General features: G+C 65.7%; 3 protein-coding genes across 5 annotated transcripts; 1 reads left to right on the plus strand and 2 right to left on the minus strand.

Annotated features, from left to right (window-relative positions):
- Positions 1-200: 200 nt before the first annotated feature.
- On the minus strand, positions 201-9,456 carry LMAN2L (lectin, mannose binding 2 like). 3 transcript variants are annotated; one of them, XM_054180784.1, is made up of 9 exons: positions 9,318-9,456; positions 9,122-9,240; positions 7,024-7,141; positions 6,293-6,375; positions 4,718-4,750; positions 4,208-4,369; positions 4,020-4,134; positions 2,562-2,681; positions 201-1,893 (listed from the first exon to the last, which is right to left on the minus strand). In XM_054180784.1, the coding sequence occupies exons 1-9, from the start codon at positions 9,448-9,450 to the stop codon at positions 1,751-1,753; spliced, it is 1,026 nt and encodes a 341-aa protein (XP_054036759.1). In that variant the 5' UTR covers positions 9,451-9,456; the 3' UTR covers positions 201-1,750. The 3 variants fall into 3 exon arrangements, with proteins under 3 accessions (XP_054036759.1, XP_054036757.1, XP_054036758.1); XM_054180782.1 differs by lacking the exon at positions 4,718-4,750; XM_054180783.1 differs by lacking the exons at positions 4,718-4,750; positions 9,122-9,240 and having other exon boundaries at positions 9,318-9,455.
- A 1,147-nt stretch (positions 9,457-10,603) lies between these two features.
- Positions 10,604-19,459, plus strand: CNNM4 (cyclin and CBS domain divalent metal cation transport mediator 4). Its single transcript, XM_054180791.1, is given in 9 exon segments — positions 10,604-10,688; positions 10,735-12,090; positions 15,488-15,631; positions 15,748-15,885; positions 16,404-16,573; positions 16,754-16,853; positions 18,258-18,439; positions 18,544-18,666; positions 18,668-19,459. Coding segments are annotated over 9 exon segments (2,436 nt in total). The 3' UTR covers positions 18,806-19,459.
- Positions 19,460-19,862: 403 nt separating this feature from the next.
- On the minus strand, positions 19,863-23,534 carry ANKRD39 (ankyrin repeat domain 39). Its single transcript, XM_054224998.1, is given in 9 exon segments — positions 19,863-19,991; positions 21,068-21,264; positions 21,356-21,430; positions 21,432-21,467; positions 21,469-21,555; positions 21,557-21,565; positions 21,687-21,728; positions 21,730-21,794; positions 22,932-23,534. Coding segments are annotated over 9 exon segments (672 nt in total). The 5' UTR covers positions 23,032-23,534; the 3' UTR covers positions 19,863-19,930.
- Between the last annotated feature and the right edge of the window lie 948 nt (positions 23,535-24,482).

The following is a 24,482-nucleotide window of genomic DNA, read 5'->3' on the forward strand; positions in this document are numbered from 1 at the left end:
AAAAAAAAACCAAAAAAAACCCAAAAAAACCCCCCCACAAAACCCTCTCCTTTCACACCACAACCACCATCGGGCACTTCGGGAAAGAAAAAAAAAAAAAAAAAAAAGCTCCCACCTACCCCGGTGACAGCATCCTGCCGAAAAACCCGCCGGCCACGTGTGTCCCTCCCGTCCCCTGGGTACCGCCGGGACAACCCCCCCCACCACCCCCCCCGCCTCCATGGGGGTCCGTCCTGGGTGCGAGCGTTCCGGAAAGCAGCGGGACAAGGACACAGCTCCCCGGGACACCGGCGAGGAGGGTGCTGCCAATGCCGGGGGCTGGCGGGGTGGCAAAATTTGCCATTTTGATGTCCCCAGAGCCACTAAAACGGCCCCGGGATAAACTGACCTCGTATCTCCCTCTCCTGGGTCCCGCCGGGGACCCTGCGCCCCCCGTGCCACCACCTCACGGGGTCCCCGGCCGGGGGAGGGGGCGGGGGGGGAAGGCGGCTGTGACGACGGGCAAGAGAAACACGGAGAAATCGTTGACCAAAAGCAGTCACTGAGGTAGGAAGAAACTACGACTCCCTGAAAGGCAGCGAGAGCTCCGGCTCCGAGAGGTTGGGGAAGGGCCCCCGCGAGGCTCAGCTCCCTCCTCCTCCTCCTCGGAGGGGCCCCGGGGATGCAGCGAGCACCGAGGCGGGGAGGGTGGGGGGCGCAAAAAAAAAAAAAAAACACAAAAAAAACCTGCCAGAAGCCACGACACGACACGCAAAAACGGCACGGGTGCGGGACGGGAGGCGCGTGGAGGCGGCAGCGTGCTCGGCGTCAACCCTACGGAGCGGGGAGAGGGGCCGAGCCCCCAGACGCAGCAGCAAATTGTTCTTAAAAAAAAAAAATAAAAATAAAAAATAAAAAAAATAGGGAAGCCAGCGCTACACCCCGCAGCGAGGAGGGGGCTTTGTCCCCAAAAGGGGGAACGGTTGGTCCCCAAGGGGGGGAGCCCAGCAGCCAGGCAGGTTCCCAGCTCGACCTGCCTCACCACCGGGGAAAAACCGTGAGCATCCCCTGCCCCAAAAGAAAAAAAAACAAAACACCAAACCTCGGCGTCCTGCGGGACAGAGACGGGTCGCACGGAGCGGGGGGAATCCAAAGTACGAAGAAAAGCAGCCCGGTCTCCAAAGACAGGTAGATGGGAAAGCAGCCGGAGCGGGATGAACAGCTTGGAAAATCCCTCCTGGATACGAAACGGCTTGAGCCGAAAGGTTTGCGAGGGTTACGGTAACGCCGCAAAGGGTTATCGTAAGGGTGCGGAGAGGAAAGCAGGCGCTCGCTAGCATCCCTCTCAGACGGATTTCACAGCCGAGGTGGCGTCTTCTGTCGGCGTCGGGGCTCCCAGTACGGCAGCGAGACGGCTCAGCATCGCCAGCGCCCCCGCGGCACAGCCCCGTCCTCCTGAACAACTCGCAAAGCGAAGCTCCTTCGGTCCGTCCCCGCGGCGCTCGGCTCCCAGTCCATCGGACGCCACGCTGGGGATCCCCCCCCCCCCCAAACACTCCCCCGGCAGCAGCGTGAGAGTTCTGGAGCCCAGTAAGAAGCTGCAGCCGTTCCCGCTGGGGATTTCAGGGGGGACACGAGGGTCCCTGCCGTGAGGGTCGGTCCATCACGCTCTGGCCAGTCTAGGATGGGTGGGAGTCGGGACGTGGCTAGCAAGGACTAGCAATGGGCCATCCCCGGCTGGGGGGGGGTGAGGGGGGGTGCGGTTCTCAAGTCAATAGAAGTGTTTCCGGCTCTGCTCCTGCCACTTGTTGTAGACGATGACTCCGATGACGATGGCGAAAACGATGGCAACGAGGGAGAAGAAAACGATTAAGAAGAGAGCCAGGCCACTCATGGGCTCCAGCGGTGCCTCCACTGCGTGGTAGAGAAAGAAAAACCAACCTGTGAGCACCCAGAGTGCCCAGCACCCCAAAAACCCAGCTGAGATCTGCCTGCACGAGGTGGGTTTAGCCACCCCACAGGCCACACCGGTAACCCCCCCACGCACACCCTGCCAGGCTCACACCACCCCCAGGGTCGGGCTCCCCAAAGCTTTGGGGCTCAGCTCATCGGAAGGGCCGGAGCCACGAGACCTCAGGACGCACGAGGGGCTCGTGGACACGACAGCGGCGGGATTTCTGGAGGAGAGGTGGCACCGTTGAGGTTCCAACCTCCGTGAGCTTCCAGTGGACCAGCACACCCCGTTTTGGTCACGGTATGACCCAAGTGGAAGGGACACGCTTAGCTGAGTGGGCTGGGATCCTCCAGGAGGGCAGCACTTCTCCGAGGCAGAGCGCTGCTGCCCGCTACACCCACGCCAAACGGGCCGCGACACCAGTCGTGCCGCGCAGTGGATGAGAACAACCGTCGGGGCGAAGAATGGGGCACAGACCTCCCGATTCCAGCTGGAGCTCGGCTAGTTTGGCGGTGAGACAACGTGCTATCTGCTCCGCAAGCACCACAGCTCCGTACCCCTGCGGGTCCCTCCCAATTCCGTGCTGGTCCCGCCTTCCCCCGGCATGAGGCCGGTGGCTCCTACTCACTTCCCGGCAGCTTCAGGTTGTCCACGACCGGCAGATACACCTCTCGGTCCCGCTTCTCCTCCTCCGGCGTCCGCTCCACCGTCAACTGGTAAAGCTTCAGCGAAATGATGTCGTGGTTGTCTGGAAGCAGAGCGGAAACGTGTCCCAAGGCGTCACCGAGAAATACGGCTCCGGCCAGGGGACTCGAGTGCCACGGGGATGCTGTCGCTGGGGGCAAAGGCGCTGGCTTCTCCCTTCCCATGGCGGGGGGGAAACTCACCTCCGCAGGGCAGGATCTACGCCGGGCCGAGAGCTGCGCCCAGCGCAGGGCCCTCTGCCAACAGGAACCTTTTAAGCTACTTAAACTGAAGAAAAAAAAAACAACAAAAAAACCCCAAAAAAAACCAAAACAAACCAACAAACAGCCCCAGAGCGGGAGATCATCTGACTCGAAACCGCTCGGCCACCCGAAGGGAATGCGTTGGCATCGGCCTCACGTGGCCCTACTTCCTTTGCTTGTGATGGAGGGGTTATTAGCGGGAGAAGGCGAGTGCTCCGGACCAGCCTGCCAGCTCCCCGGGCACAGATCGGAGAGAGCAAAGGAACTTTTGTTGGAACCAACAATGGGCCCAGACACCGGCCATCAATGAGCTTTTGTCGAGGCCGAACTCAAATCGGGCTTAAAACCTGCCCGAAAGAGGCCCAGCGGGGTAACGCCAGGCCTGACGGCACCTCAGGCAGCGCCGGGAGGGAAGGATTATTCCGAGGAAGGCGGAGAGCTTTAACTTTAGCTCTTTTTTTGCAAAACCCGATGGACGTCGGCCCACCTTGCGCCACCGCCGTTTCTGAGCACACCTGGCTGACCCCTCCCTCAATAATGGGCGGGCAAGAACCGGCGGGCTACGAAAGCCAAAGCGAAATAGCCCCAGAGACAGAGACGAGGAGCGAGCATCCTCCTGGCTTGCCTGTAACACCTCACGTCCAGAGCAGCTCTCGCCGGCACTGCCCTCGGGGCTAACCCAGCCACCCCAGGTGGCAGCAGGAGAGCAGAGATGTGGTTTTTTTTTTTTTTTTCCCAATGCTCATCGTGTTTTTACTCCTCCCAAGGCACAGGTTTTGGAGACAGAGCCTCCGGCCAAGCCAGTATGGCCACTTTGCCGCTGTGTCATTAAGACAGGCTGGTTGAGGTCGGGCTGCGGCCACGCTGGGAGCTTTAAGGAAAGTGGGGCGCGCCGCCTAAACAAAGCGCTCGGGGAAAACAACGTGCCCAGACAGGGCTTTGGGCTCCTCGGGAGTTGCTGCAAGACAAAAAAAAAAAAAAAACCAGGCTCCCAGCTCGCCGCTAAAGGCTGCTTAAAGCACGGAAAGGTCCTCAGGCACTTCTGTAAGCCCCACCGGCTACCGAGCTGCGCCTCCAGACGCCCAAAGCTGCGCAGGAGCTGCCAGAGCTGCGTGGAAAACAAGACCCCGGGGCAGTACCTGACAGGTCACCGGTGACAGAAGAGGTCCCAAAGTAATACCCGCGAGGCAAGCGCACGCCCGGCACGTCGATGCAGTCTCTCCACTCGTGCTTACCGTCGATGTCGATCAACACCTGAGAAAGAAGAGGCACCCTTAGCCCCTCCGCGGCGCGGCCGGCCGCTCCGCTCCCGACAGGCGGGACTCACCGTCAGTCTCCTCTTCACGTAGCGGATCACCAGGAAGGTGTCGTGGTTGAGGTTGCGCACCATGGCCGTGCAGCCCCCCAGCTCCGTCGGTCTCCCGTCCCGGTCGTGGTCGTAGGTGAGGGAGCCGTTGTTCACCATGGCCGAGATGTAAGGGAAGACGCGCTGCGAAGGGGAAACAAGGCTGGGGGTGAGGTTCCTGCTCTCGCCCCGCTGGCCACGGCTCCGGGGTCGAGAGCCGCGACAGCCCTACGGACCCCGAACTCCTTCAACCTTCCAAGAATCCGTCTCAACAAGCTAACGGCACGATCCCACTTCATCCCCCAGCTTTGCTCGGGGCTCCTGGACATCCGGGATGGAGGACAGCCGGTTTCCATGCAGTCTCCCGGCTCACACACAGGGATTTCTGGGCTCACGCGGGGATTTGCGGAGCTCGGGAGAGGGAATTCCTCGACCATAAGCCAAGGTGAAACCCGACAGCGTGGGAACGGGTAGGTGAGCAAGAGCAAGTACCTGATTTCCCGGGCTGTACCTCCTCTTCTGAGCCTGCCAGTCCAGGGTTATCGCAAAGCGAGAAAGAGCACAGAAGCAAGACAGTCACGGACCAGAGTTAGTATTAACCTGCAACCTGGAAACTTCCTCCCTGGAGAGCTCAGCGCGTTATCGGCTTAGCGGAGACTAAAGCAGAGAGGGTTTTAGGCGTTAGGTGCCGAATCCCGGAACGCGCGGCTAGGAAACGGCGCTGGTGGGCGAAAGCCACATCAAGCGTTGCCACCTCCTTGGCGTTTCCTCCTCCTCCTCGGGGCGCAGGAGCTCACTCGCGCTAAAGCCAGCGCCCCAACGGGGGGGACACATCGGCCACAACCGCTCCTCAGGGACCTAACAACTAACCTGTCCCTCTTCCCTCCGGAATAAAACCTTTCTTTTTCGTCCTTTTAAAGGCGAGAAAAAAAAAAACAAACAAAACCAAAAAAAACCCCAAAACAACTGTGAACCCACATTACAGCAACTGGCCGACCAGCATTTCTCCATCTTTTCCCTTCCTCAGAGCTCGACCGGAGGAGAGCAGCCCTCTCCGGGAAACCGGACAGCCGCGTTCCGCTGATTCTTTCTTTTAAATAAAACCTGTCATGCGGGTCCTTTTACCCCATGAAAAGCAGAGCCGCCACCCCGCAGATCAACAGGATCCATCCAACGCCACGCTAATTCCCCGAGCGCTGCCGGTAACGCGGCGCCAGGCAGCTCCTAAAGTTTTTTTTTTTTAGGAGCACAAAGTCCACCCCTGCGCCGGAGCCGGCTGCTTTGGATGTTTAAACCAAAAAAAAAAGCTGGTAGTTACTCAACGTTTGCTCGGCAGCTCCTAGGTCAGGGCACATCCCAACTGCGCCCTTTTGGCTCTCTCCCTGGGCTGAAGGGGCTCCTGCGGGGTTGACGCCAAGGTCTCGGGGTAAAACAGCGCCTATTTTTTAGGATAAACTAGAAGTAAGGAAAGGTCCGGCTTTGGTTTCGGAGTGATGAAACCCATCCCGGCGTTAAGGGTGGGAAGGACCCGGTTTTAAGTGCCTCTGCGCTCCCTTCTCCACCGGAACGGACGCCAACAAACCCCAAACAAACAACGGCCACATCAGGAACACAAAGACGTTTAGTCACGTTGCATCCCTGAGAGCAGGGAAAGCCTCCCGCCAGGAAACAGCCCCGGCGCGCACCCAGGCCTGGGCTGGCAGCTCGGGTACCGCTCTACTCGAGGTCTACAAAGACCACAGGAGCTCGCAAACGCAGAGATGGTGTCATCGGCTAGTTTTCTCCTGCCCCTGGAAGGCTTTTCTCTGGGTAAAGCTGACCACACAACCACCCCGCGGCTTTTTCTGAAGAGTCAGTGCCTCCCTAGGGAGGAAAAACCAACTCCGCGGAGCACGGCGGGGAACGGCAGCGGAGAAACGTCTGGTCTCCGATTTAAGAGCTCAAAGAAGATCGCACCGCGCCAAGGAAGCGTTCGCGGCGACGCAAGCCGTAACCTCGGCGCTGCCCGTGCCACGCTCAGCAGGCAGCCGGCGAGGAGCACGGTCCCGTTTATCCTCTCTAGCTCACCTCCTGCTGCTTCTCCTCGTTTGGGTAGGTGTCCACGAACACTCCCAAGCCCAGGAAGTTATCCTTGCTTCCGAAGACAGGTCCTAGAAGGAAGAAGAGGCTATGGATAAGGATGGCAAGGCCAGGCAAGCGTTGCGAAGGGTTTGTTACCCATCCCTTCACGTTCTTCACTGTTATCAGACAACGAGGCAGCCTTGACCAGTTAATTGAGCACGCAGACCCTCCAGGCAGGGGAGTCAGATTAAATCCCCCACCCTTTGCTGGTCAAGGATCGAGCTTCCTCCGCAGTCTGGGGTTTTTTTTTTTTTTTTTTTTTTTTTTTTTTTTTTTTTTTTAAGGAGCCAACCCCCAGCACGGGAGGCCCCATGCGTCCCGTGACACGGCCCATCTCAAGATCAGGGCAAAACAATCCCAAATCCACCTATCGCCGAGCTGACTCCAGCCTCCTAGGGCCCCCCCCTGCCGTAAACCCCCCCCCCCCCGCCCCAGCCCAGGGTGCCGAGGCTCAGAGGCGGCCTCATGCACGGGCGTTACTCCCTCTGCGCCTGCCAGGGCGAAAGAAAAACAGCCCTAAGGCCCCAAAACACTGCGATTCCCCACGGAGATTTCCCCAAGCCAGCCTACAGACCAGGGAGAAAGCGTCCCCGAGAAGGTGGCACGTGCCACCCGACACCGTCCCCTCGAAGCATGCCCCCCCCGCCCCCCCCAAGCAGCTACTGCCGACGCTTTACCCGGCTGCATGCGATCCTTGGTGTACCAGATGGCAAAACCGTCTCCGTTCAGGTTTTTCTTGCCTTGGCCGTGGATTTTAAAATGCACCTGCATCTCCCAGTCTCGCAGGTAACACGGCTGCAGGAAAATAAAAAAAAGATAAATAAATATAAGAGCGAGGATGTGAAACGTGGATGTCCCTCATGCCAGCACCCTCCGCTGCACCGTCCCCTGCCATCACCAGCAGCTCCACGTGCCACCAAACCGGAGAGCACACCGCCGCTCCCCGTTTCCCCTACCAACGGACCGCGCTGACCTATATTTTGGATGCGAGCAAGAATAATTAATCCCAAGGGACACCGTGAAGCCGAGGGAATTGGTCGTTACCCAGCGCTATAAAAAGCCAAAGAACCAATTCTGATCTCGCACTATTCTCAGACAACAGCAACTCCGGCAAAAATCAATAACTCACACCTGGGAAAAAGAGAGCAGAAGGAGCCCGAGGAGCAGCTCCAGCTTCTTAATTGCTCATGAGCCAATTATTTCTTGAGCTACCAACAAATTCCCTGCGCGAACAGGCACAGAATGCGACAAGCTCACGACAGATTCGCCCAGGCGACGTGAAGCCGGCCGTTGGCCCAAGTGAAAAACCGAATCTCCCTCAATATTTTATAACAATAGAAGTCGAGCGCGATGGATCGCTTCTGGTCTCGTAGAGCATTTCCCAAACCGCTACGGAGAGGGCTGGATTCCGGGGCGCAAAAAATCCCACCGATTTCAACCCCAAATTGAAATTAAACAGGAATTATCGAGGTATTCAAGGCAGCTTTGCCGTCTGCCAGGCGAAAGGCTCGCGAGGGGCAGCAAAACGCCTTAACAGAGCGCAGCGCTGGCGCGCACGCACCACGTGGAGCTGCCGCTTTACCGGCCCCGCTCTGAGACGTGGGCGCAGCAAAGGGGGCTGCGGGTGCGCTCCGGTCACGGTGGTCCCATGAGAGACCCCAAACTGGTCAGCACAGACACCCCAAATCCACACGGGGCTGGAGGAGGGGACAGACGGGACTCAGCCCTTGCAGGAATCGCCACGCCAAAGGCTGGACGTTGAAGTGCCGCTGGTACCCCCAGTTCCAACCCCCCATGGACCTCCCCAGCCCGCTCCCCACCACCCCATGGCCCCCACAGCCCACCCCAATTCCCCCCACCGTCACCTTGGCCCAGACTCTCGAACCTCCCCAGCCCCAACACCTCCTGCGCCCCCCAAAACCCCCAAACCACCACCCCCCACCAGTAAACCCCCTATAGCTGCCGGCCTGGACCCCAACGCTCCCTCATTTGGCCCAGACCTGCCCAGCACCCCCCAGCCAAGACTCCCCCCCCCGTCCTACCCGCACCTCAAATCTCTCACTCAGGACCCCCCACTAACCCTGGCTCAGTCTCCAAACCCCCACCCCCAGTAAAATCCCCCCCATACCTGCTGCCCTTGGACCCCCACGTTCCCTCATTTGGCCCAAACTTGCCCAGCCCCCTCAACCAAGACACACACACCCCCCACCCACCTCAAACCCCCTTCCCCAGCCCCCCTCCCCACCAGCCCCCCCCCCCCCCCAAGCCCTACCCACACCCCCCCTGTCATTCAGGGCCCCCCACCACCCCCAGCTCAGTCTCCAAACCCCCCACAAGTACCCACCTCCCCCCCCCAAGTAAACCCCTCACGCCTGCTGCCCGGGACCCCCACGCTCCCTCATTTGGCCCAGACCTGTCCCTGTCATCGTTGTCCCCCCCCCCAACTCAAACCTCTTTCCCCAGCCCCCCTCCCCATCAGTCACCCCCCCAGCCCTACCCACACCCCCACCTCCCTCAGGGCCCGCCCCCCCCACCCCTGGCTCCGTCTCCAAATCCCCTCCCCAGCCCCCAATTCCCCCCCACTCACCCCAAAACCCACTCCCTCCCCCCGCAACCTGTCTTCAATCCGCTCCTGCCGCCCCCCCCCCCCACTATCCCACCCCCACGGGAGGGCACCCTCCGGTCCCTCAGTGCCCCCCCATCCCATCCCGGTTCACCACCACTCCCCCCCCCCCCCCCGCCCCGGTGCAGGCCTCCCCGCCCCCGGGGACTCACCACTCGGTTCCAGACGGCTCCCTGCTTGCTCTGCACGTCGGGGGTGAGGCGGATGTACTGGGTCATGACCATGGCGTTGCCCAGCAGGTCCCACAGCCCCGAGCTGGCCGAGCCCACACCTGCGGCCCACACGCACCGTCGGTACCGGGAGCCGGTACCGGACATCGTCCGCCGTCCCCCCCTGCCCCACACTCACCCTGGTACGGCTTGGAGAGCGAATGCTCCCGCTTGAGGTGCTCCTCCGTCTGCTCGGCCCGCGGCCCGCCCAGCCCCAGCGCCACGGCCAGCAGCGTCAGCCCGGCCCGCCACCGGCCCGCCGCCGCCGCCATCTTCCCTGCACCGCCCCGCCCCGCCCCGCCCGCCCATTGGCCGCCCCTCCGTCCCGTTCCGCCCGCCGGTTGGCCGTGCCGCCTGTCTGTCAACGGGGAGGCGGGGCGCGCGCGGGCACGATGTAGTTCCGGCAGATTTAAAGGGTCCGCGCATGGATCTGGCGCGCACTTGCTCCGCTGTCGTCCCCCCGGTCCTAGTGCCACCCCGCCGGTCCTAGCGCCACCGCCGGTTCTAGGGTCGTCGTCTTCCCCCACAGGTCCTAGTGCCACCCCCAGTCCTAGTGTGTCCCCCAGCCCCAGTGCCCCCCCCGGTCCTAGTGCCCCCCCCCCCCCCGGGTCCTAGTGTCGTCGTCTTGCTCCCCAGGTCCTAGTGTGTCCCCCAGCCCCAGTGCCCCCCCCGGGTCCTAGTGCCCCCCCGTCCTAATGTCGTCGTCCTCCCCCTCCCCGGTCCTAGTGCCCCCCCTCCCCAGGAGCCTAGTGCCCCGCCCCGGTCCTATCGTCGTCGTTTCCTCCCCCCCTAGGTCCTAGTGCCCCCCCCGGCCCTAGTGCCCCCCCGGTCCTAGTGTGTCCCCCAGCCCTAGTGCCCCCCCCAGGTCCTAGTGTCCTTTGCCCCCAGGTCTTAGTGCCCCCCCTCCAATAGGTCCTAGTGTGTCCGCCAGGTCCTCGTGCCTCCCCCAGGTCCTAGTGAGCGTCCCCTCCCCAGGTCCTCGTGCCCCACCAAGCCCTAGTAGTGAGTGGCCCCTCCCCAGGCCCTAGTGACCCCAGGTCCTAGTGCCCCCCTTCCACGGTTTTAGTGTACCCCCCCCAGTGTGTCCCCGTCTCCCCCTCAAGGCGCGTATGCCCCTGGCCCCCCACGCATCCTCCTTCCGCGGGGGGCACCGAACCGACACCCCCACTCCCGTTACACCCCCTCACCCCTCTCCGCGTCTCCCCCACCCCCCTTCGCAGCCCCCCCCCTATCTGCGGTCCCCACCCTTCCATTGCCCCGACGCCATGGCCCCCTTAAGGCGCGCCGGCGGGACGGGACGGGGCCGGGGGGGGGGGGGGTGACGTCGTGTGTGTGTGTGTGTGTCCCCTCCCGTCCCGCCCTCCCCGAGGGCGTGGCGCGGCGCGTGACGCTGCCGCGAGCGCGGCGGCCCCGCGAGACACCAACATGGCGCCGGGCGGCGGGCGGCGGCGGCGCGGCTGGGCCGGGGGGGGCGGCGGCGGCGGCGCCCCCTCCTCCTCCTCCTCCTCCTCCTCCTCCTCCTCTTCCTCGTCGTTGTCGCTGTCGCTGTCGTCTCCCCCCCCCGCTGCTGCCGCCGCTGCTGCTGCTGCTGGCGCTGCCCGGCGGCGGTGCGGCGGTGCCGGCGGGGGACAGCATGATCCTGGGGATGCGGCTGGAGGAGAGCACGAAGCCGGCGGCGGGGGCTCCGGCCCGCGGGCCCATCCAGGTGACGGAGGGCAGCGAGGTGCTGCTGCGCCTCTACGGCTTGGGGCTGGGCCCCGGCACCAGCGAGCGGGTGGCCTTCGCCGAGTTGCGGCCGGCTACCTCCAACAACGCTTCGGTGGCCAACGGCACCTGCCCCGAGCGCTCGCAGGACCTGCTGGTCCAACCCGGCTTGGCCGAGGCCCGCGACACCTCGGCCCTGCTGAGGGTCCGAGTCCAACCCCTGCGCAAAGACGAACAGGCCAAAACCTACGTCCTCTGCACCCAACGCCAGCCCGGCCAGCCCTGGGTGCCCCACCAAGGCGCCGACGGGCAGATCGTGGTGTTGGAGGAGAAGAAGTCGCTGCTGCCCCTCTGGCTGCAGGTGATCCTCATCGCCGGGCTGCTGGTGCTGTCGGGGATGTTCAGCGGGCTCAACCTGGGCCTGATGGCGCTGGATCCCATGGAGCTGCGCATCGTCCAGAACTGCGGCACCGAGAAGGAGAAACGTTACGCCCGGAAGATCGAGCCCATCCGACGGAAAGGCAACTACCTGCTCTGCTCCCTCCTGCTGGGGAACGTGCTGGTGAACACCACCCTCACCATCCTCCTCGATGACCTCATCGGCTCCGGCATCGGCGCCGTCGTGGCTTCCACCATTGGCATCGTCATCTTCGGGGAGATCGTGCCCCAGGCTCTCTGCTCCCGCCACGGCCTGGCCGTGGGCGCCAACACCATCGTGGTCACCAAGTTCTTCATGCTGGTGACGTTCCCCCTCTCCTACCCCATCAGCAAGCTCCTGGACTGCATCCTGGGCCAGGAGATCGGCACCGTCTACAACCGGGAGAAGCTGGTGGAGATGCTGAAGGTGACGGAACCCTACAACGACCTGGTGAGGGAAGAGCTCAACATGATCCAGGGGGCCCTGGAGCTGCGCACCAAGACGGTGGAGGACGTGATGACCCCGCTGCAGAACTGCTTCATGATCAACAGTGACGCCATCCTGGACTTCAACACCATGTCGGAGATCATGGAGAGCGGCTACACCCGCATCCCCGTCTACGAGGACGAGCGTTCCAACATCATGGACATCCTCTACGTCAAGGACCTGGCTTTCGTCGACCCCGACGACTGCACCCCCCTCAAAACCATCACCAAATTCTACAACCACCCCGTCCACGTCGTCTTCCACGACACCAAGCTGGACGCCATGCTGGAGGAGTTCAAAAAGGGTGAGAGGGTCCGGGGGGTGGCTGCTTTCTTCCCCTCGGAGGAGGAGTTTTGCCTTCCGGGGCTGGAATTGCCCGTGCTGGGGCTGCCTGGGGTCCCCGCGGTTCGGGTGGTGGCGATCCGGAGGGCACGGGGGCGCCTGCGGTGCCGGACACGGAACCGGGAGCAGCTGCTCGGTGCCCGCAACCACTCGGGCTTCCGGGGTTTGGTGCGTAACGGCGCTGCGCCGGAGAGGGAAACCCTCTGCTTTACCGCTGACGGAGCGCCCAGCCTCGGGAAACACTTTGGGAGTGTTTACTTGCTCCTTCTTTTTAATTATCGGCCGCGGAGGCCCTTGAAGAGCTGCTGGAAAATTGCTCCGGCTCCCTGGTTTGGGCACGGCTCCTTCCTCCGGGCCTTTCCCTGCCCGCGGGGGTGCCGGCCCCCATCCCCGCTCCGCTCCCCGAAACCGAGAGCTGGGAGGAGGAGCGGGATCCGGGCTGGCCGGAGGCTGATCGGGGAAAGCCGTCTTAGCTCCGAGGCAGGATTTTCCCACTCAGGGCTTTGCCAACGCGGGCAGGGGCCCCTCCTGTACATCCCACCCCCAGGCCCAGCTTCCCGCAGCTCCCGCCGGCTCAGGACCAGGCTGGGATGAAACGAAGAGCCCGGCTGTGCCGGGTGATGCCAGGCCAACCCTCCGCTGTGCGTCACCCCGCGCTCTCCTCTGGCTCCCCTTCCACCCGGCTGGGGCCGAGATTCGGGCACATCACGAGAGTCGGGAGCTTTTGCTGCCGTTTCGGGGAGCTGGGGGGGGGTGGGGGGGGGGGGGTTTCCAAGATTTAGGGGGTTTAATAATTCCTCCCGCGGCGAGAGCTCGGCGGGAGGGTTTGGGAGCTGGTAGGTCCGAGCCTGGCCGATTTCCGAGGGTAGGGAGGAGGCAACAGCTCTGCTCCCGCTTCCCTTTGCGACGGGGCTTCCCTGGCACCCAAAAATACCGGCGGGGGAGCAACGCCCCTGGGTCGCGGCTCGCGGTTGTGACAATGACGACAGGATCTCTCGCGGCCTCGGAGCTGGCCTGCTTAGTGAAAACCCTCCTCGGCAAATGTTTTGCCACCGGTTCATCTCACGCCGGTTTGAGACCCCGCCGTAGGAGCGCGCCCAGCCGTCCCGCTCGCCCCCCTTTCCGAAAAGCGACGGCGCAGAAGCGGAGCCCTGTTGCTGCCGGAACTAGAGTTATCCCGGTTGCTGGCACCGGCTTTTCCTCCCGACGAATCCTTCTTAAAGGATTTATGGCGCGCTCGTTCCGGTTACAAAGCCGCCCATGTCCCGTATTGGTTTGGGGTTTTTTGTTTTTTTTTTTTTTTCTTTTTTTCATCGCCGCCTCTGTGGGTTCAGGAGCGGAGGATTTGTGGGGCCGGTTTTGAGGGGGGGGTGTGTGTCCGTCCCCCCCCGCCCTAACCCCGAACCCCGTTTCTTCTGGCTGCAGCACCGCGGCGAGTCTCTGCCCTCACCCCGCTCAGCGAGACCCGGATCGGGAGCGGGAGACGCGCCCGGGGAAAGGATAAACGTGGGGGGGGGTGGGAAAAAAAAAAAAAAACACCAAAAAAAATCGACCGGCCGCGCTTCTGATTGTCCTAACGGCGGGGCTTGGCAGCCGGATCTCTCCCCCCCGCTCGATGCCACCGAGGTGTCCCAGGCGCTGGCCTGGGGGTGACGGCTCCCGCAGTGATGCCCAGCGCTCGGCTCGGCGCCTTCTCCCCGTTTTTGGAACGGGGGGAGCGCCCGCGGGGAGCTGGGGGGTGTTGCTCTCCCTCCTGGCGTGCGGGATCCGAAGCCGGGGGGGGGGGACGGTGCGGGGGGGTTTCCGTCGCACCCCGCGGCCGTCCTTTGCTCGGGCGGTTGGGGCACCCCGCGGCGTTGTTTGCTTTGCCACCGGCCGCTCCCCGCCGTGCTCGGCCTTGGCCGCCGGGCCCGGAGAGGAACCGCTGCCTGAGTCATCGGGGCTGGCCCCACAGCTCGGCTCCTTCCACCTTTTCCCAGCTCCTTCCACCTTTTCCCAGCTCCTTCCACCTCTCCCCGCCTGGCGAAAGAGCCGCCGCGCCTCACCGAGGGGGTTTGGCGAGCGCGCGTAAAGGATTTTCGTGGCCCGAGCGGCAGTTTTAGGGGCTTCTCCTCCCTTTTCCCGTCGCCTTTTTTCACCGGGGGGTTGCCCCCAACGGCGGGAGCTCGGCTGAAGAAGGAGACAAAGGGGAGCCGTGCGGTGTCCAGCCCTAAAATTAGCTTTTCCCTGAGCGACAAGGGCCTGCGGCCGCCAGCTCTAAAATTAAATAGCAGATAATGTCGGGGAGGGCAGATTTGTGCTGGAGCCGGAGCGGGATGGCGAGCGCGGCACCTTGCCGCTGGCCTGGGGGGGCGAGCGGGGCGTTTGAGGAGGTCGAAGGGGTTTTATTTCGGGCTGCGCCCGAGTTCAGGGAGGGAAGGTCGTTTTTCTCCGTGCCTCAGTTTCCCCAGGCTAAGGACACCGGCCCTGCGGGTGCGTTGGCCTGGCCTGGGCCCGCTGCGGTTTCCACGCGGCCGCTCGGCTCCTCTCCCCGGAGCAGAGGTGGGCGTTCCTCATCCGAGGAGTTTTTTCCCAACGGCTCGGTGTGATTTTGGGATGAAGCAGGAGAAACATCGGCTCGCGGAGAGGCTGGCCGGCCGGCCGGCCGGGGCAAGAGCGACACCAGCTTCGCCGCGAGCCGGCGGGTCGGATTTAGTCTGGATAAGGCAAACCGCATCCTGCCCGCCTGGGGCGAGGTCGGCGGAGCGAGGGGAGTTGGAAATTTAGGGCTGGAGAGGTCTTCGTGCCGGCAGGGACCTGCTGCTTGTGGCCAGGGCCGGTCGGGCAGCGGCTGCTGCTTGCCCTTGGCTCTCTTCCCCCGGATGTTTTGGCTCCGGAATCGGGCGGCCGTTTCTTCACCAGGTGTCCGGAGCGTTTCCTCCGGGATGGGCCAGCCCCGGCTCAGCTCAGCAGAGTTGCCGAGGAATTTCGGAGAGGACGCCCTCCGTGCCGGGGTGTCTTCAACCCCACGGTCGCTCACCCGGCGTCGCCGGCACCGTGCCGTGCTCGGGTGACATGGCATGGGTTCCTCCGGGGACACATCCCGTCGTCTCCGGTGACCCCCTGGCCGAGCCCGCGCCCCACGGTGGCGCCTCCGTGCCACCGTCATGGGCTTAATTACTGTCATTACACTGGGAATTAGTGCCCAGCCCAGGGGCTCGTTAAGATTTTAACTGGTTTATTGTTTCCTGCTGGGGGAGGGGAGGGAAGGGCTGGTCCCGGTGACATCCCTGGGTGCGGGGACCCGGGCGGGGAGGCTGGGGTTGCCCTGGGGAGGGCGGGGGGTGTCTCCCTTCTAAGGTCCGTGCGTCTGTCCGCAGGGAAGTCCCACCTGGCCATCGTGCAGAAGGTGAACAACGAGGGCGAGGGCGATCCCTTCTACGAGGTGCTGGGGCTGGTGACGCTGGAGGACGTCATCGAGGAGATCATCAAGTCGGAGATCCTGGACGAGTCGGATACGTACAGTAGGTTTTGGGGGCTCGGGCCCTCTCCCCGCCCCACCTCCCCACCCACCCATCCTTTCCCCTGCTCCCACCCGCCACCCTGCTCCCCCCTGACACCCCGCTCCCCCTTCCCGCAGCCGACAACCGCACCAGGAAGCGGGTGGGCACCCAGAAGAACAAGCGGGACTTCTCGGCCTTCAAGGACCCCGTCAACGAGCTGAAGGTGAAGGTCTCCCCGCAGCTGCTGCTGGCCGCTCACCGCTTCCTCTCCACGGGTGAGTTTTTCGCCGTGGCCGGGGGGGAAAAGCGGGGCTCGGGACACCTCCTCGGGCTCAGTCCGGCTGCGCGGCACCGGCACCGATGGCTCCGTGTCCCCGGCAGCCGCGTGGGCTCCGTTCTCGTCGTCGCCCCCCTCCAACCCCGGCCTCGAGGAAAAGTCGCTCCGACCGTCTCGGTCAGAAATTGTGGGGCGCTTGCGTCTGGTCCCGTTCCGCTCCCCTCAAAATGAGGAGGGGACGGGGTCGGGGGATGCCAGCCCTGCCCCTGAGGCTCGCCACGGCCCTGTCCCTCCAAGGACGGTCCTCTTCCCCGGCTGGCGCCTGTGTCCCCCGCGGCTGGGGCTGGCCTTGCTGGGGACCTGCTTCTGTCCCGGGGAGGTGTCGAAGGGGCCCAGCCTGAGCCAGGCACCACCCGAGGGCCCGGGGAGTGGGGGGGGGTCACACCTCCATGTGGAGGGTCGGGAGAGGGACAAGGAGCGCGGCTCTGACGCCCCCCCGTCCCCTCTCGCCCTCAGAGGTGACGCTCTTCACCCCCAACTTCATCTCGGAGAAGATCCTGCTGCGGCTCCTCAAATACTCCGACGTCATCCAGGAGCTGAAGTTTGACGACGAGAACAAGAAATCCCCGCGCCACTTCCTCTACTGCAAGAACAAGGCAGCCGACTACTTCATCCTCATCCTGCAGGTAGCCGGGCACCGGGGTGACATCGGGGTGACGTTGGGGGTCCCCTTCACCCCGGGAAGGCTGCCGTGGGCTGGGGGGTGTGTGGGGGTGTGTGTGTTTGGGGGGGGTGTGCGTGTGTCTCATCCAGCCCAGCGCGGCGGGATGTGGCTCACGGCGTGGGACGCCGTCTCTCCCCTGCAGGGCAAGGTGGAGGTGGAAGCCGGCAAGGAATGCATGAAGTTTGAAGCGGGAGCTTTCTCCTATTACGGGGTGATGGCCATCAGCCCCCCTCCTGTATCCGGTAAGCGCCCCCCCCCGCCGATCGCCCGGCTGCCAGCGCGGGCAGAGCCCTCCCACCCTTTTTTTTAGAGCTGCCGCTGGGAGTAGGAGATGCTGGGAGCTCCGAGCCCCCGCCGGTGCCCCCCGAGCCATCCTGGGGGGGGATGCAGCGTGGCCAACGCTTGCCCTCAGGGAGACACCCGAGCGTGTCCGGCAGCGAGCGGAGGCTCCGCGCCCGAGCCGGCGGTTTAAAACTCGCCGTCCTCATTTCGGGCCGCCCTCCCGTGGCTTTCAGGCTCTGCCAGCGGCCGGACGCGGCTCCTCGCGGCTCGGTTCGGTGTCACTCCGTCGCCTCCGTCACCGCGAGGGGCAGAGGTCCCGCCCGGCAGCCGCCCCCCTCCATTGCCCCAGAGGTTTGCTCTTGACCTTGTCCTCTGCGTGTGTGTTGTGTTGTCCGTCTCTCTGCCTCAGCCCTCCCAGCCCAGCCCCGGCGCCCAGCCGTAAAGCGAGGGTCATTATTTGCCAGGTTGACAGGTAAACGGCGCGGCTGCATGGCGTGCCAAACCCCGCTGCGACCGCATTAACCCGCCGGAGTGGGCGTCCCCACCCCCTTAATGCAGCACCGGGTATTTTGGCCCCCACAACGAGCTCCATGTGCACCAACCCCGGTGCCGTCGGCTTCTCGCCCCGCATCCGAGCGCCTCCGGAGGAGGAATAAGCGGCTCCTGCCCCGGAGCGGGTTGCGGCGTGGGGCTGGAGCCGGGCAGCGCCGCTGCCCGGTGTCACCCGGCCCCGCTGGCGGCGGCGTTTGGGTCCTGCTGGTCCCCGATTTCTCCGGCGTGGAGCAGGGGGACGGTGGCGGCTGTCGCCGCGCCGGCTGGCTGGCGGAGGAGGAGGTGCCGCTCTCCCTGCTGCTGCATGCGGTTCCTGCCTCACCCCGGCTTTCCGAGCACGTCACCACGTCTCCGTAACCCCCACCTCGTCCCTAACCCCGCACAGAGAGACTGATCCACCGGTTCAGGGAGTCACAGTGTCCCCTGGGACTGTCCCCTGGGCAGTGCCTGGCCCTGGAGGAAGGGGACCAGCGGGTCTGGCCAGGCTCCGGACTCCGTGGCCGGTGGCCATTTGGCAAGTGACGGGCAGGGATCAAACCCGGTGCTGCCCAGCAGAGCTGGGGGACGGCAGCGCTCGGCCATGGGGGGCACAGGGCTGCGCTGGGGTGGACGCGTGTCCCGTCACCCCTTGTCACCGCCGGGCTCCGTGTCCCCGGAGCCTGCGGGACGGGGCTCTCCCTGCCCGGCACCCACCGGAGCCAGTGTCGGCGTCACCGGGGGCTCAGCGCCCCGTGGAGAGTTGCCAGGCCTCGTGCCAACGCGACACAGGACCCTCGGCGGCGTGTCTGACCCCGTCCCTCCCGTCCCCGCAGAGATCCGCTCCCCGTCCCACGTCAGCGGCCTGAACCGCTCGGCTTCCCTCAGCTACCACGAACGCTCCGACTCCGTCTCCTCCCCCGTCAGCGGCAGCAACAACCAGCTCAACGCCAGCGCCGGCGCCCAGTACGTCGCCGACTTCAGCGTCCGCGCTCTCACCGACCTCCAGTTCGTCAAGGTGAGGAGGGACAGGGGACGGGGACGGGGATGTCACCGCTGGGGTTCGGCACTGCTCCTCATCCCCCCTCTCCCGGCTTTTTATTCTTTTTTTCCCCGGCACAGATCACGCGGCAGGAATACCAGAACGGCCTGATGGCTTCCCGCATGGACAGTTGTCCCCAATCCCCCGACAGCAACGCCCCCAAAGCGGACACCGGTTTACCGGAGAAACCGGAACCTTCCGCCCCCCGCCGACGAGACCACCAGTCTCCTCAACGAGAGGAACTGCCTGAGCCGCCGGAGCAACCACAGCCCCCTGGAAAAACTCCATCTGACCCCGGCCCCGCCGGCACGCGCCGGAAGGACCTCGCGTGCCCCTTTTTAAGGGGACCCTTTTCCCCGGTAGGAAAACGCTCGGCGTCTCCTCGGGTGACGTCGCGCCGGCTGCCGCGGTCGCCGGAGGAGCCCGGTTGAGCTGGAGGAGGCGGCACGGCGGGAAACGGAGCCGGGATTTGCTGCTGCTTTCCAGACTGGCTTATTTTTAATTAATTTAAACGGATGGCGGCGGAGACGGCACCGCCGACTCTCCGCCGGCCGCCCCGCCGACGGCGCTCGTTCAGCTCAGGGAGCTTCAGGTCTCGTACGCCGCTTTCGGGGGGGGTGGGGGGGGCGGAAAATGGCTCCGCCGCGGCCCCCCGGGGACGGGCACCCCGGTGGGGTTTTTGGGGCACGAGGGTCGGACGGGGTCGGCGTGGGGTGCGGCGCGACCAGGGCGACGGCTCGTCCTCCCGGCGCCCGCGACCTTTCTCCGTGCCCGTTCCCCTTTCCCGCTGGCCCGGGGTTTCGGGGGGATGGGGTGGCGGAGAGCTCGGCGCAGGCCTGAAGCCGAGGGGATGGGCTCGGCGGCTCCGGCCACGGCCCGAGACACCCCCCCCCCCCCGTCACCCCCCCACCATCCCCGGCCTCTCCGCCGCCCACCGGTGTCACGAGCGTGCTGAGGACGGCAGGGACGGCGGCCACCCCCCCCCCCCGGCGGTTGCGGTGCCTTCCCCCGTGCCGTGGGGTGTCTCAGGGTATCGGTGCCCGGGGGGGGGGGGGGGGTGGTGGGGGGAGGGAGGGTTGTGGGGGGGGGTGGGGGGGGGCGCAGGATCCGGCTTTTGGGGTGGCACAAAGCTAGTGACCAAAGTTGTACAGGCAGGAGGGGGGCCGGCGCCGCACGCGTCTGTGTGTGCGTGCGTGTCCCCCCCACCCCCCGGCACCGGGGGAACCCCCCCCAAATCCCCCGGTGACATCCTCGGGGCAGGACGTGGGACCCCCGGTGAGCACCGGCCGGAACCCCCCCCCCCCCAAGCCCCGTCCCTGGAGCTTTGTGCCCAGTGCGGGGGGGGGGGTGTGGGGGGTTGGGGGGGGGTAGGGGGGGGGGGGGAGACACAGTTCCCCCCCCCCCCCGCCCTCCCGAAAAAAAAGCACAAGTTCCCTGGGTGAACTCTTGTAAGTTATTGGGAGAAGGTTAATTATTTTTGTTAATCACGTCTCGACGATCAGGTCCTAGGTCCTTCCGCGGGGAGATACTAGAAATAATAATAATAATAATTAATAATAATAATAATAATAATAAACCAAGACAAAAAAGAACCCTTTTTTTTTTTTTTTTTTATTTTTTTTTTTTTTTTTAATTAAATCTTCCTCTATGCAATCCCCTCCCCGCTCCTTCCCCCCCGGGAATTCGTATTTATTTTTCGCATCAGGTTGGATTTGTATATTTGGGGGAGGCCGCGGCCGGTGGGGGGGGGGGGGGGGGGTGGGCGGGGGGCCGGGCCTCCCCCTCCCGGTTGTTTCCCTCCCCCCCCCCCTTCCTCCTCCTCCTCCTCCTCCTCCTCCTCCTCCTCCCGCCGCCCCCTCCCGGTTGTGAAACCGACTGTGGAATTTTATTCGATGGGGTTTTGGGGTTGGCTTGAGGGTTTGGGGGCCGGGGGGGGGGGGTGGGGGGGTGGGTTTTTTTTTTGCCAGTTGGGTAATAAAAAAAAAAAAAAAAAAAAAAAAAATCTATATCTGTACGTCGCTCTCCTCTGTGCTTCGTGGGGGGGGGGGGGGGGGAGGTTATTGATCCTCCAGGACCCCAAACGCAACCAATTCACCCCAAAAAAGCATCGAGATGAAAATCATTCCCCCCCCCCCCAACTCCCCCCAGCCCCGAACCGCCAGGGTGACGGCTGCCCCAGTAGCCGTGGCCCAACTGGGAACCGTGCCCTGGGCATGGCTGGGGTGATGGGGGGGGGGGGGGGGCCACCTCCGTCCCCGGTTCTTCTCGGGGCCCGTGGCACAGCGGAGCAGCCGGGGGGGGGTGGCCCGATTCGGGGTGGCCCCTGCGAGGCTCCCCCTTCTCCCGCGGGTCCTTCTGCGGCTCGGCGGCCGCTTGACACCGAACCCTTCCCCGAACCAACCCCCCCCCCCCCCCCCCCCAAAGTTTTTTAGGTTTGTGGGGGTTTTTTTGCCACCGGAGGAGTTGGCAGCCAAAAAAATAGCGCTGTGACCACCCCCCCCCCCCCCGCCGCAACAGTGCTGCAGCCAGGCTGCGGGGTGACCCCCCCCACCACCACGCCGGGATAGACGGAGACGGCGTTGGGGTGCCGAGGGCTTCCTTTACCCATGGGAGACGGGCTCCGGTGCCACCGCCTGTCCCTCGGGGCGGTGGCTCTCCTGGTCCCAGGTATCCAGCAGGTCCCTCACCCCCGCGGTGGCCACGTCGCGAGGCCGCCGGCCCTTGACGTCGGCGACGGTGACCAGCGCCGGGCTGTGCCGCAGGAGCAGGGCGCAGAGCTCCGGGTGGCCTTGCTCGGCCGCCTGCGGGTGACACGTCCGGCATCACCGGTGTCGTGACATGGAGTGGGGGGGGCCACACGCACGATGTCCCCCCCAACCCCTGCCACCCCACCTTGTGCAGGCTGGTGAGGCCGTCCCCGTCGGCGGCAGCCGGGTCAGCGCCGTGGGCTAGCAGTAGCCGGGCGACGGGCCAGGTGGCCGCAGTAGCTGGCGCGGTGCAGCGGGGGTGGCCCCCCCGGGGGTGCGGGGCGTCGCAGCGGGCCCCCCCCGTTGCAGCAGCAGCCGGCAGACCCCCAGGTGCCCGTTGCGGCCTGGCGTAGTGCTGGGGAGCCGGGGGGGGGGGGGGGAACCAGGCGGGGGGGGTGGGCAGGGGGCTCTGCGCTCCTCCCTGCCCCCCCCCAGCACCCCCCAGATCGGGGTGTGTGCCCCCCCACCCCCCGTACCAGTGCCGTGTACCCCGCCGTGTCGGGCTGGCTGGGCCCCCCCCCGTCGCTCCAGCAGCTCCAGCACCCGGCCGCTCGTCCCCCGTCCCCGCGCCGCCGACCAGATCCCTGCGGGGGGGGGGACGGGGGGGGGGGGGGGGACGGACACAAATCAGGCAGGGGATGAGCACACACAGACCCCCCCTCCCTCCCCCCCAAGCCCTGCCTGCACCCCCCCAGGCCCTGCCTGCAACACCACAGGCCCTGCCTGCACCCCCTACCTGCAAACCCTCGGGCCCTGCCTGCGTCCCCCCCCCCCAGCCCTGCCTGCACCCCTGCCTCCTCCCCTCCCCGCCAACCCCTGCCTGCACCTCCCCAGGCCCTGCCTGCACCCCTGCCTGCAACCCCCCAAGCCCTGCCTGCACCCCCACCCCTGCCTGCACCCCCCCAGGCCCTGCCTGCACCTCCCCGGGCCCTGCCTGCACCCCTCCAGCCTTGCCTGTACCCCTGCCTGCAACCTCTCAGGCCCTGCCTGCACCCCTCAGCCCTGCCTGCACCCCAACCTGCACCCCCACCCCTGCCTGCAACCCCTCCAGGCCCTGCCTGCACCTCCCTAGGCCCTGCCTGCACCCCTCCAGCCCTGCCCGCAACACCACAGGGCCCTGCCTGCACCCCCCCCAGCACTGCCTGCACCCCGGCCTGCTCCCCCGCCCCCAGCCCTGCCTGCACCTCCCCGGGCCCTGCCTGCACCCCTCCAGCCCTGCCTGCAACACCACAGACCCTGCCTGCACCCCCCCAGCCCTGCCTGCAACACCACAGACCCTGCCTGCACCCCCCCAGCCCTGCCTGCAACACCACAGACCCTGCCTGCACCCCCCCCAGCCCTGCCTGCACCTCCCTGGGCCCTGCCTGCACCCCCCCGACCCTGCCTGCACCCCTGCCTGCACCCCTCCAGCCCTGCCTGCAACACCACAGACCCTGCCTGCACCCCTGCCTGCTCCCCCACCCCGGCCAAGCCCTGCCTGCACCCCCCCGGGCCCTGCCTGCACCCCTGCCTGCACCCCCCCAAGCCCTGCCTGCATCCCCACCCCTGCCTACACCCCTCCAGGCCCTGCCTGCACCTCCCCGGGCCCTGCCTGCACCCCTCCAGCCCTGCCTGCACCCCTCCAGCCCCGCCTGCAACACCACAGGCCCTGCCTGCAACCTCTCAGGCCCTGCCTGCACCCCGGCCTGTCCCCCCCTCTGGCCCCGCCCCGGCCCCCTGACCCCTCTCGAAGTCCATCTCGGGCAGGCTTTGGTGCACGCTGGGCACCGCCACCCGGCTGGGGCAGCAGGGACCGGGCGGAGAGGGGGGGCCCGCCGCCATCGGCCCGGCCCGGCCCGGCGCGGAGGGCCGAAGGGAGCCGGGGAGGGCCGGGGAGAACCGAGTGGAGCCGGGAAGGGCCGAGGGGAGCCGGGAAAGGCCGAGCGGGGGCCGAAGGGAGCCGGGAAATGGCGAGAGAGGCCGAAGGGAGCCGGGAAATGCCGAGTGGGGACCGAAGGGAGCCGGGAAAGGCCGAGAGAGGCCGAAGGGAGCCGGGAAATGCCGAGAGAGGCCGAAGGGAGCCGGGAAAGGCCGAGAGAGGCCGAAGGGAGACGGGAAAGGCCGAGCGAGCACGAAGAGAGACGGGAAAATAGCGAGAGAGGCCGAAGGGAGCCGGGAAAGGCCGAGAGGGGCCGAAGGGGAGCCGGGAAAGACCGAGCGGGGCCGAAGGGAGCCGGGAAATGCCGAGAGGGGCCGAAGGGAGACGGGAAATAGCGAGAGAGGCCGAAGGGAGCCGGGAAAGGCCGAGCGGGGCCGAAGGGAGCCGAGAAAGGCCGAGCGGGCGCGAAGGGGAGCCGAACGGCACGGCTCTCCCAGCGTTAGGGCGCATGCGCGCTCCGCCCGCAGGTCCCAGCCGACGCCGCCAGGGGGCGCCCCCGCCCCCCAGAGCCGAGCCCGGGGCTGGGTCCCCCCCCACCACACACACCATGGGGGTCCCAGGGGCCAGCCCCCCAGCTATGGGGGTCCCAAGGCTCCCCCCCCCCCAAGCTGTGGGGGTCCTAGGGCTCACAACCCCCCCCGCGCACACGGGGTCCCAGAGCTCTCCCCCCCGCTCCCGTTATGGGGGTCCCAGGGCTCCCGCCCCCTCCCCAGCCATGGGTGTCCCAGGGATTACCCCCCCCGCCCCAGCTATGGGGGTCCCAGGACTCCCCCCCCGAGCTGTGGGGGGGGTCCAAGGGCTCAGCACCCCCCAGCTATGGGGCTCCTAGGGCTCACCCCACACCCCCCCCAGCCACGGGGGTCCCAGGGATTACCCCCCCCAGCTATGGGGCTCCTACTGCTCACCCCCCCCCCCAGCCACGGGGGTCCCAGGGATTACCCCCCCCAGCTATGGGGCTCCTACTGCTCACCCCCCCCCCAGCCACGGGGGTCCCAGGGATTACCCCCCCCCAGCCATGGGGCTCCTAGAGCTCCCCCCCCCCCAGCCATCCATGGGGCTCCCAGGTCTCACCCCCCACCATGGGGGCTCAGCCCCCCACCCCCCCCACCCCGCCCCCCGCTTCCCACGCCCCGGGGCAGCCCCTGGCCCCGTTCCCAGCCTTCCCCGCCCCCCCCCGGGACCCGGGTCCCGCTTCCGTCCGCTTTCCCGGCAGGGCCTCCCCGGGGACCCCCCCCCCCGACACACACTGACCCCCGCCATCCGTTGCGGGGGGGGGGGGGGGGGGGGGGGACGGGACAGGGCATGGGGCCAAGCCTTGCCCCCCCCCCCCCCCCCCCCCGGGAACGGCGCCGCG

This window comes from Rissa tridactyla, chromosome 20, assembly GCF_028500815.1.
Source record: "Rissa tridactyla isolate bRisTri1 chromosome 20, bRisTri1.patW.cur.20221130, whole genome shotgun sequence".
Lineage (NCBI taxonomy): Eukaryota > Metazoa > Chordata > Aves > Charadriiformes > Laridae > Rissa > Rissa tridactyla.

What these genes read in the sequence shown, in the direction of transcription:
- LMAN2L (XM_054180784.1), bottom strand. Translation starts at nt 9,450, where the DNA reads ATGGCGGCGGCGGCGGGCCGGTGGCGGGCCGGGCTGACGCTGCTGGCC. An exon ending in GCTCTCCAAGCCGTACCAGG is followed by an intron (nt 9,241 to 9,317) that starts GTGAGTGTGGGG and finishes TGTGGGCCGCAG; the next exon opens with GTGTGGGCTCGGCCAGCTCG. An exon ending in CAAGGATCGCATGCAGCCGG is followed by an intron (nt 6,376 to 7,023) that starts GTAAAGCGTCGG and finishes TCTTCCTTCTAG; the next exon opens with GACCTGTCTTCGGAAGCAAG.